At 34.5% G+C, this 12,011-nt stretch overlaps 1 protein-coding gene across 1 annotated transcript in view; it reads right to left on the reverse strand.

Annotated features, from left to right (window-relative positions):
* Positions 1-12,011, reverse strand: part of TOP1 (DNA topoisomerase I) — a 110,095-nt gene that overhangs the window by 12,850 nt on the left and 85,234 nt on the right. Inside the window, exons 10-13 of the mRNA XM_051979308.1 lie at positions 10,962-11,083; positions 9,106-9,228; positions 5,072-5,259; positions 4,529-4,673 (exon numbers count right to left, since the gene is read on the reverse strand). Of these exons, the coding sequence (XP_051835268.1) occupies positions 4,529-4,673; positions 5,072-5,259; positions 9,106-9,228; positions 10,962-11,083 (578 nt within the window). The remainder of the gene's footprint in view (positions 1-4,528; positions 4,674-5,071; positions 5,260-9,105; positions 9,229-10,961; positions 11,084-12,011) is intronic.

Here is a 12,011-nt window from a genome sequence, read left to right on the forward strand (position 1 = left end):
TCTAGCCCTTCATCCATCAATAAAGTTACTGGCTTTATCTCTGTAAAATGCCTCTTATTTTAGAAAAAGTGTCCAACTGTACCAAATGGAATACTGCCATAATTATCATAGAAGGTATCAAGTATCTCAATATTCCCATTTCATTTATTACAGTCAAAAGCATTATGTAAATATGCCATAGAGCCAGAGTCCCTGAAGTAGCTTCATTCTAGGAATTAGATTCTATGAAACTCAGTATAATCAGGAAGACAAAGAAGCTGGACCAAAGACAACAGCGCGAGATAGGGTACAAAAACAATTCCCAGGTAAAGCTAATCATTTTAGGACCTCCTTATTTGGAGGCATTCTGTAGTACAATTTTGAGGTTATTAAATTCATACCTTCATTTGTTTCTTAAACCTTTTTTTTTTTTTTTTGCTGATCTTTTGTTTTTATTACCTTCATTTTTGAATATATTCCCTCATTCTTTTCCTCCCCAGAAAACTATTCCTTGTAACAAATATTATTTGAAAAAGAGAGAGAGAGAAGCGATTCAGTAAAACCAAACAATTACCAACTGTATCTGACAATGAGCAATATTCCACATTCAGAGTCCCACATTGAGGCCTATCATAGGCCAAACTTATTAAAGTGGTCAAATAATTAGTTTCACTTGCTTGTGCTTTCTGTTTATGCTATTGTAGCCTCTGTGTATACTGCTTTCTTGGTTTAACTTACTTCACTTTGCATCAGTTCATGTTAAGTCTGTTCATGCTTCTTGATTTCTTCAAATTTATTATTTTTTTATGGTGCAGAAATATTCCCTTCCTTTCCCCCTTCCCAAAGAACTATCCTTTGTACCAAAGCATAAAAGAGATTTTTTTAAAAAAGGACTTTGGTAAAATTAGCCAATACAATTGCCAAAGCTGACATAACATGCAATGTTCTACATTCGGTGTCCTCCCACCTTTATAAAGGAAGGACAGAGGAATATTTTCTCCTCTCTTCTTTGGGATTAAGCTTGATTATTCTGAGTCAATTTATATTAGGAATATTGTTTTTTCTTCTCCTTTTCCAATCCTATAATCATCATCCTGACTCTTCTCTGGACCCCATCCCAGCATTCCAGATCTTAAATCAGGTACCCAAAACAAAAATGGTTTAATCAGTATAAATGTGGATGACAAGATGCTTCTTAGTTCTTCCTTCTTACACATGACTGACTGGTTACAATGTGGAAGGCCTGGGGCAAGGGCTTGGAGACAAGGAAACAAACACATTCTTCCTGCTCTCAAGGAACTCAAGTCTAGTCAGGAAGATAGGGCCCCTTTGACAAAATATTTATATCAGTTAAGTGCCAAATAAATGATAAGAGTTAAGTGCAGGAATTCTGCATCTTTTTTGTATCATGAACTCCTTTGGTAGTCTGGGGAAATCTATTAACTTGAATTATGAAGGAAAACCAACTGTTCTGAAATATAATAATAAAAATATTTTTAAGAAGCTAGTGAAAAGGATGAACATTATGATATTCAGAGAAGCATGGAAAGGCATATATGAACTGATGCTAAGTAAAGTGAGTAGAATTCCCCTCCTCCCCCCCAAAAAAAATTACATAAGGACTTATAATAATGTAAGTAGACACTACAATCACAAAACAATTCAAAGTGAACATTGCCTAAAACAAGCATGGCTCCAAAATAGGTAAGGAAAGACACAAAGATATGAAAAAACACACCATATCCAATTCTTCTGTAAAGGTAGGAGATCCATTGATGTGGAACACTGCATATATTTTCAGGTTTGTTTTCTTTTTTCAATGTGTTGATCAGTTTTACTTTTTCCCTCTCTTGTTTTTTTTTTCCCCCCTTTTAAAATATTCTTTCATTTAGCAAAGGACTTCCCAAATAATTTTTTTTTATTCATTAAAAAAAAGTGAGGATGTGATTATATATTTAAAAAAATAAATTTTATTACTTTTTCTATACAACAATAAATAAAAACGAAAAATTATTCTTTGTAAAATGAGATGATTGAGAAGGGTTGGGGAAACAACATAGGGAAAAATTTAGACAATATAAAAACAAAACAAAACAAAAAATCAACAAAAATTTATTTAAAAAAACAAAAAACAACAGCAAAGTTCACAGATTTTAGGTTAGAACTCCTGGTGTAGAGGAAGTTTATACAAGCTTCCATAGACCCAAATCCTAATTCTGAAGTCACTATTTAGTTTATTGTTCCTGAACAAGTCTCCTCTGCATAAGAATCCATCAGAAACACTTGGAGGGATTGTCATTTATTATTTGTCTTCCATCTAAGTTAAAAATTTTTGTTTGTTACATTTACATTATAGTCATTATGTATTTTTTCTAGTTCCATTTACTTCTTTCTATATCAGATTGATGAAAGTATTTCCTTAATCCTTCCCTAAATCATTCATATTTATCATTCTCTAAAATGATAGGAACTTTTTTAGCCAATCCTTAATTGATGGGTATCTACTTTGCTTCTAGTACATTATTTATACAAAAAGTGCTGCTATAAATATATTGGCCCATGAAAGATTTGGGTTAGTGTGACTAACAGTAGGATACCTGGGTCAAAAAATATGGAATATTTTATTCACTTTTTAAAAGCATTAATTCTCAACAGCTTTCCAGAAGGTTTGGACCAATTCACAGTTCTACTACAAATATTAATGTTATTCTCCTCTTCCAATTCCTCTAACCTTGATTATTTCCATCTTTTGTCATTTTGACAAATTTCTAGTTGTGAGATAAAATCCTAAAAACAGAATTGTTTATTTAATTTTTCTTATTAGTAGTAGCAATTTGATGCTATCTTTCATGTTTATTATTTTTGTGGTATAATGCATAGAGTGATGAGACTGAAGTTATGAAGATCTGAGTCCAAATCTGATTTTAGACACTTAACTGCATTATCCTGCTTAAATCACTTCACCCTGTTTGTCTCATTTCCTCATCTGTAAAATAAGCTGAAAAGAGAAATGGCAAACCACCCAGAATCTGGGCCAAGAAAATTCCAAATGGGGCCATAAAGAGTTGGACAGGACTAAAGAACGACTAAACAATAACAAATTCTTCTATGTTTGTATCCTTTGACCATTTATCCACTGGGGAATAACTTAAGTTTATGCATTATTCTTAATTCTCTGCAAATCTTAGACCATCAGATCAGTACTAGATAGCTGATGTAAAGAATTTCTCTAATCCTTGCCATATAGATTTTGCACACGCAGAATCTTTTCAGTTTCATGTAATAAGATTATCTAATTTATATTTTGTGATCTTTCATTTCTTTGGTTAAGAATTCTCCTCCAACATTTAAAAAATTAATCTCATTACTTTCCCCCTAAAATTTACCCCTTTTCCAAATTCCCTATGTTGGTAACTGTGCCACCATTCCTCTTAGTCTCTCAGGTTTGTAACCCTGACATTATCCTCAGCTCCTAACTCATTCTCTTTGTTCCATTTATCCAATCAATTGCCAAATCCTGCCATTTTTACCTCTATAATACATCTCACATTTGACTCCTTTCCTCTACTTACAAAGCTACCATAACGTCTTGGGTTAGATAACGTTATTCTTCACACAGCTGCTAAAATGAATCTTGTTAAGCACAGATCTGACCATGTTCATCCCTTACTCATCAACTCCAGTGGTTCCCTATTGCCTCTAGGATAAAACAAACTTTATGCCAATCTATCCTTTCAATGTCACTGGACATCACTCTGTGATTCAGCCCAAGTAAACTTCTATTTGTTCCTCACACATAACATTTCATCTCTAGTCTCTCATGACTGGAATGTAATTTCTCTCTGTGTGTGTGTGTGTGTGTGTGTGTGTGTGTGTGTGTGTGTATCTTAGAGAACCCATCTTCCTCCAAAACGTATATAAAATCTTATCTTCCACATGAAGATTTCCCTGATCTCCTTTGACTGAGAATCCAATCTTCTATTCCTAACTATTTAGTTAAATACTAGAGTAGTTAAATACTCCCATAACAACTTATATTGTAAGTTTAAAAGGACAGCACATATTTAATCTATATCAGATTATGCTTATTTGTCTTGGGAAGGAGGGGAGGGAGAGAGAAACATTTGGAACACAAAACTCTTACAAGTATTTGGAAAATAATACCAACAGTATTGGGAAAAAAAAGAAAAAAAAACCAGTTTATATTGTGTGTATTCCTTATTCATATGTAAGCTCTTTGAGCAGGGATTGTTTTACTCTTTGTATTTGTATTCCCAGTGCTTAGAGGAAGTGCTGCTCAATAAGAATTTAAAATTATAATCAAATACCTACATGCCATGGGGTGTTCTATGCAATGAGATCCATCCTCTAGATGTTGCTAAAGTAAACCCGTGAGATATTCTTGGGTATTAGGTCTTTTTTTATTTTATTTTAAATACATGAGAGTCTTTCTTCAAAAACTAAGGGAAGTTCCCCATGTGCTCAGGCTCCCTCCCAACACACAGACACACACATTGGCTAGATTGATTATTTCCAAGTGCTCTGTTACCTTGATTCGTGAACTAGGGTTCAGCATAATGTACTTGATGGATCCTTGGATATTCTCAGTCCAGGACACCAGCCAGGTAACCTTGTTATCATGTCGAACTTCTTTCCATTTATGTCCAGGGGGAGGAGGAGGAACCTTGGCATCTCTACAGAGGACAATAAGAAAGCATTTATGTAAAGAGAAGCAATCAATGATAATTTCCTTTTTAAATCTATGAAGCTGATTACTGTGTCCTAAAAAGTGAAGAGGAAAAAAACATATAAAACAAAAACACACATGTATAACATGTATGTATGTGAGTTTGTCTTATTTGCACAAATTACCACATTCACCCCTTTCCTTAGTAAAAAAAAAATTCCTCAAATAGTTGAACCATTTAGCCATATGTAATTAATATATTTCCAATTAGACTCTTGTTACATTGGACAATTTCAAAGAGCTATATGCTACCCCAATAAAGCAAACCTTCCCATTTCCTCTCCTGCCCTATCTTCTTTACCATTTTAGGTACTTAAGGAGAAAGTCAAAGATGACTGTGCTCACTTGCTACAGTTGATAATTATATCTTCAGGCATAATTCGCCTTTTCAACATTCCCATCTTTGGATGGTTGCCTCGGCCCCGGAAAAGACCTGGAGGTTCAATCTTGAAGTTGGCAATTCTCTCTCTGTGATTGTCCATCACACAGAAACCATACTCTTTCAATAGCCTTTCATTTTCCTCTTTGATTTTCTATGAAAAAACAACAACAACAAAACATTAAAAACAGATTCAGACTCCAGTCATATTTTAGGATATTTTATCAACTGGACTACAGGTCAAAAGCACATAAGATTTAAAAAGCAATTTAAAAATTAATGTAATTAAATCATTAATTTGAACTCAAAATTATAATGACACAAGTGATGTTCAATGATTAAAGTTTGGAATAACTTATTCTTCTGACTATCCAGAGTCTTATCCAAAAGATAAGAGAGTCTGGAATAAAGATTACATCTCTCTGCCCCCTGCCTCCCCCCCCCCCCCCCCAGTCCCCTAGGATTAAAGAAAACAGATTTTCTAATAGGACCGCTTTGAACTTCTAAGCACAAGAATAATTTCTTTTATTTTTACCAATAATTTACTGATATTATTTTAATAAATATATGGAGCACTATACATTTTTTATAGTATGCCAAGATTTATAATGTGCAACTTATGAAATAAGATATTATTATAATAAATATTTTAAAAATTGTAATAATCTCATTTTTAAGATAAGAAAACTTTGCTCCAGTTACAGAACTAAGCATTGCCTGGGACTTCCTGGCTTTAAATCTAACATTTTGTCACACCATAAATGTTTCTCTTTTCATTGATCAGACTTCATTTTTTCAGTGATTCCTATTTACATTGTAGTCAGTGATACATGCTGACGTCCATGTTATCACTAGAGGCAGAGCCATTACTAAGGAATTTTTACATCTGGGACAAGCCCCACAAAGCACTCAGAGCAAACGATATAAAAGGGCATCTGAGTTGGGCAGATGGAGTGAACTCTACTACAAGGGAGGGGCAGAGACCCTGGGATACCAATCACTTATTCATCAAAGGTCTTAACTTGTCCCCTTAGCAGAAGACTGCCACTGCAGAGCTTCCTATTTTAACTAATCAGGCTATCTGGATGCTAAAATCACGCTATCTTTGGCATTCTGGAAACCTGATTATTAAGAAATGAAGGTAGGAATAGAATGGTAACGGAGCCTTTGGTAAAGGGGCTATGATCACTATATATGCCTATATATACCTAATATGTCAGAGAGAATATTTAGTGTAATTCCTGGATTTTGTAGAGGAAGAAAATGATATCCACAATCAGGGAAATTACTTTCTTAAGTTCAAGGAAGATGAGCTGAGAGTGGAGTCAAGAGTTTAAATTTCATAGACTCACTGTTCAAGAAAAGAGGGACCCAGAGTTAGTGTTATTAGAGGCTTGAACAGAGATTTCCGCCACTTCACTTCACAGTGCAAAGGAAACCAATGGTCTTGAAATAAAATTGTCAAAATATAAAAATAGAGGTTCATGGACTCAGGGAAAATAAAAGTCACTTGAAAGGACAAATCTCTGAAGGAAAGGAAAAAAATTTTAACATGTTTAACATATACTGGGTTACTTGCCATCTAGGAGAGGAGATGAGAGGAAGGGGAAAATTTGGAACACAAGGTTTTGCACGAGTCAATATTGAAAAATTATCCATGCATGTGGATAAAAAGTTTTTTGAAAAGAAAAAAAGAAAAAAAATTCCATCTCTCTTTGGTCCAACTATACTCCATTGCTGGTCTCTGGTCTACTCCTGCCTCCTGGGCAGTGAGAAATGTTGTATGATGCCTCTTAAATGTATTACTGTTTTTAGAACAGGACCTGACTTCCCTTTCTACTCCTTAGGCTGGGCCAGAGCTCAGAACCTATTACTCATGTTTTCTCTTGCCTAGTGAATCCCAGGACACAGCTTTGAGGTTCCATTAGCAGAAGCCCCTCCTCTCACCAAATTTCAATCAACAATTCCTTCTTATATTCCTGTCCCTTCTCCACTACCTAAGTTTGAGTTCCCATACCTCTCTTCTCAGAACAGGAGTATAAATGTGATTATCAGCCTACTCTATTTTCCATCCTGGAACAAATCTTGGGTTGCTCTGCCTTTCTTAAGGACCTGAGTATAGGAAGGTAGCCAAATATAATTCCAATTCTCCAATGTCAGATTTGTCTTGCTGGCCAAATTAGTAAAGTTTTACTATATATTGTTGAACTCAGGAATGATCAAGTATCTCTTTTCTCATATTAAATTGCTGAGCTTGTGTGCCTGCATTGCCAAGTCCTTTCCCTTTTTAAGAAAAGATTAATATATTTATATTTTGTGGTGTCTGGACTTCTATGAGAGAAGTTGTGGGCTGCTTTGTGGCCTTCTCTTGAAGAGCCTATGGAGTTATCAGAAAAAATTATAGGATGAGGAATGAATGAAGAGAAAGAGTAAGAAAAATCAATCTCATTTTGAATAATTCTAAAACCTAGGTTGGCAATGGGCTAATCTGTTTTGTTTCATTGTATTTGGAAAGGTTCTACAGACCAATTAGGTTTGGGAGGAAGAAAATCATTAGGAAGCCAGGTTTTTGTTTTTTTTAAAAGACCAATAAAACATTTTCATTAAAAAAAAATCTCTACTAAGCAGCCCGCAGAAACTACCAGAATTGTTTCAACAATGAACAATAATGACACAAAGAAACACAAAAATACTTAAATAACTGATACAAAATGAAATAAGCAGAATTAGGAGAACAAATGGTGTAATTACTACTATATTAGAAAGGAAAATAACTTAGAAAGAAAGAACTCTAAATAAATGTAATGATCGATCAATTACAACTCCAGAAGACTAATGATGAATCATGTTTCTCATCTTTCCCAAAGTAGTGTTGGTCTAGAAGTGGAGAATGAGTCATACATTTTCAGACACAATCAAGATAAGGATTAGCTTTGTTTGATTATTCTTACTTGTTACAAAGAAGGTCTTTTTTTCTAATGGGGAGAGAGAAGAGGGTTTTAATGAAAGGGAAGTAGGAAGTATAGTGACAGTGATGTCAGAAAGAAAAGAACATCAATGAAACATTTAAAAATATATAGAGATGAGGGAAAGAAAGAAAGATCATTAGGAGACAAGTATTTTGTCAATACTACCACACTGCTTATAGTTTATATATGCTTTTAGAAACCAAGCTGCACATTATATTTATTTATATGTTTATTAGAAAAGACTTTACTTCCCTCATTACCCTGCAGAAGAAGAGGGTTGTAAATATAGAATGATGCATATAATGTCAATCAGACTTAGTTGAGGTGCTTGTAAGTCTTATTAGACTGCTTTCCCCTTTTAAAAATTCTGTTTTAAGGGACAGCTCTTTGAAACAGGGATATGTTAGGCAATAGATATGACGTAAAAACAAAAGACAGGATTTTTTTTTTTTTTTAAAGAAAAAGTGATGTTTTTTCCAAAGGCAAAGAAGATTAGAGAGTGTGTGTATATTTTTGACAAAAGTAATGCTCTAAGAATATGACATTCAGGATTTGTTTATTCTTATAATATAGTCAAAAAGAGTGTTCCAAAAGTTTTAATAGCTTACAAATACACGAAAATGTTTGGAAAACTTTATACAACTATTCTAGTCAGCTGACCCCAGGAAGATCAGTCTTTAAGAAAAATCAGTAACACAAACTGGAAAAAATGTATCAGATGAAAATCAAAGTAAGATTGGATAGCTTGGCTTTTACCCCCAATTAAATGTTATTATAATATAAGTCAATTATAAAAGCTGGTAGATGGCAGAATATGGATAGGGCAACAGCCCTGGAGTCAGGAGGATGACTTCAAATTCAGCCCCAGACACTTAACACTTACTAACTTGTGAGACTCTTGAAAAAGTCATAACTTTTACACCTGTCTCAAGAAAAGGAAGAAAGAAAGAAAGGAGGGAAGAAAGGAATCATAAAATGCAGAAGAGTATTGTGATTATCAGTAATATTGGTGAAAAGTTTTAAAAATATACCAGTTTCTCTTCCTTGCTCATTTGCTTTCTTGCTTCCGACTGGGCTTTGAAATACTGGCTTATCTGGTTGAAGTCACACTTGCTAAGACTGGTGATATTATTTTTCTCTTCATTTGTCATCTCCTGATGGGAAGATAATATGGGGAAAGTTAAAAAGGATCCAAGAAAGAAAAAACGTTATAATTTCCTTTTTCCCTCACTTCATTTAGGAAAATTTCACTAATTTAAACTGAAGTGCTCTGGGAGATAGCCAGTCTGAATTAATGAAAAGTTTAGTTTAAAATACATACAATTTAATAACATTCAAGTCCACACAGTAATTAAGACTTTTCTGATACAGGTATGGTTTCTAAGAAGACTGATATGAGATTAGCACACCAAGCACCAAGACTCACATGCCAGTTAAACAAGGGTGCTTTCAGAAATTTCAGAATTAGTGAATTTATTATCTAACTACTTGGCCAACAACATCTTAAGCCCCAGTCCAATATGATGAAAGTTGAGCTGCAGAAGTAATAAAATCAAATAAAGTCCAATAAAGAGGAAACTAAATTTTCTCTTCAGAATTCAGAAATATCCATTTCTTTTCTATAGTCAATAAGAGAAATTGAAGTTTTCTCCCTATATTACCTGCCAGCAACTCTCAAAACTATCTTAGCTGTTGTTATAAAGAGCCTTACTTTGGCCATATGGTACAAATACCTGTATCTCCTCTCTCATATAATGAGGCAAGACAACATTTAATTCTCCTATAAACTCCAAGAATCTCTTCCCTGCTACCCCACATGAAACATAACTATTAACCAAAGATTAGTCATTCATTCTTCCTTGACAATGGCATTTACTCTCAGAGCTTCAGCTGTCAACCTTTATATAAAAATCTCCCAAATCTTGATTTCAGTTTCTAAGCTCACACCACACCTCACTCTGGATGTCCTGAACTAATCCACTTTCTCTCTTCAAATCCCACTCACTCTTTCTTTTAACTTCCCTATTTTTGTTAATATAATCATAATCAGGGCAGCTAGGTACTACAGTGGATAGAACACCAGCCCTTAAGTCAGGAAGACCTCAGTTTAAATCTGGCCTCAGACACTTAACACTTCCTAGCTGTGTGACTTTGGGCAAGTCACTTAACCCCAATTGCCGGGGGTGGGGGGGAGAATACACACACACACACACACACACACACACACACACACACATCATTATCTCAAATCTAGCTTTCACAGAACTCTTCTAAGAGAAGATATTCCATCTTGCATTACAGCTACTTTTGTACATGTGCAATTATCCATTAGATTGTTAGCTATATAACAATACTCTGGTAAGGCAAAGTGCAGGATCTTTCCTTGAGTATTAGAAGCTCATTCAAAAGCTAGTAAATTGATTCAAAAGATTATATGACCTACATCTAGAAGAAACTTCACAGGTCATCTTCTCCAACCTCCTCATTTACAGATGAGGAAACTGAGACTCAATAAGATGAAGGAACTTGCCCCAAGGTCAGTCAGAGATTTGAGCCCAGATCTTCTCACCCCAGAGGCAGGATTCTTCCCACAGGCCAATCAAATTTTACTCTAATTTTGGGGTAATGTTTTGTTAGTTATCAGTACTCTTCAACAGACTTGTGATTTCACTGACTAGGGCATGCTCTCTCTCTGAAACAAAAATCAATTCTTCCAAACCTTAGATTTTCATGACTTGCTATGACCATATAGTACAAGTTATAAAGACTTCAAGTAATTGTAACTCTAATGGAGAATAATTTTTTCCAATTTCATCTCACCTCTCAGTACCAATCTATATTCAAGATTTTGAAAGTTTCATTTTTCTAAAATCTGAGGGAGACATACCTTTCTCCAGTCTTTGAAGAAATTTTTCCTAAAAATATCCTTAGTAGTGTATTCATGGTCAAGCATTTTTGCAAAGAATGTAGCCACTTCTTCTGCTTTGGGACTCAGCTTCATGACTTTACCTAGAGAAAAGATGTTCCCAACAAAGGTTAGGCAAGAATTTAAAGCCACTATCTGTATAAGCCCCTTTTCCCAAGGCTTGTGAGCCAAAGATGGCTTTTCTAGAGACCAAGTCACTATAATCAAACACATTTCTTTGGTAGTTCTTTAAAAGCCTTGAAACAGGCTTTTGATGCTGCTGATTCAGGCAATATAACCCCTTGGGAGAGACTAAAAACTCAGCAGACTCACATGAGAAAAGCAGTTCTTTTTGGGAAATGACAGAAGCATCTTTCCCAATATGCATATTATGAATTCAGATCTTTTTCCCATTTATAATATAGTTCCCTCATTCTGCAACTGAATATTCAGACTGAGCTTCCTAAGGACAGGAACAATGTTTTCCCAGGATTCTGGACCAAAGAGGTACTTCATAAATTGAGGAATTATCTTGGGGCTTCTGGCAGTAAACAAATAGTATACAGAAGGTCAGAGCTAAAAAGAACCTTAGGTTATCTAGTCTAATCATTTTGCTTTCTATACAAGGGCAGAAAGACCCACAAGACTTACTAAAAGCCAAGTAATTAATTACAGAGCCAGGTCTAGTTTCTCTGATTTCCTGCCTCATTCCATTTCTGTTTTAAAGCAATATCAATTTTACTAAATGACTATAGGCAAAGTTTGATAAATTTAAGTTTTATATACACTGAGATTTTTATTTATACATATTTATTAGTAGAGAGATATTTTATTGTCCATCTTTGAAACAATATTTTTCTCTGGAAAATTCTCAAGGTGAATTTTAATTTTCTTGGCAAATGTATTTTATAGAACTCCCTTAGATTCATGGATGATCTGCTTCAACCCCTTATTGTGGCATAGATTCTTTTGGTGAAAACAGCATTCAGCTATAATTGAATCAAAGTTCAGTTCAGGAGAAAGATAGTTCAG

The sequence above is a fragment of the Antechinus flavipes genome, chromosome 2 (assembly GCF_016432865.1).
Source record: "Antechinus flavipes isolate AdamAnt ecotype Samford, QLD, Australia chromosome 2, AdamAnt_v2, whole genome shotgun sequence".
Taxonomy (NCBI): Eukaryota; Metazoa; Chordata; class Mammalia; order Dasyuromorphia; family Dasyuridae; genus Antechinus; species Antechinus flavipes.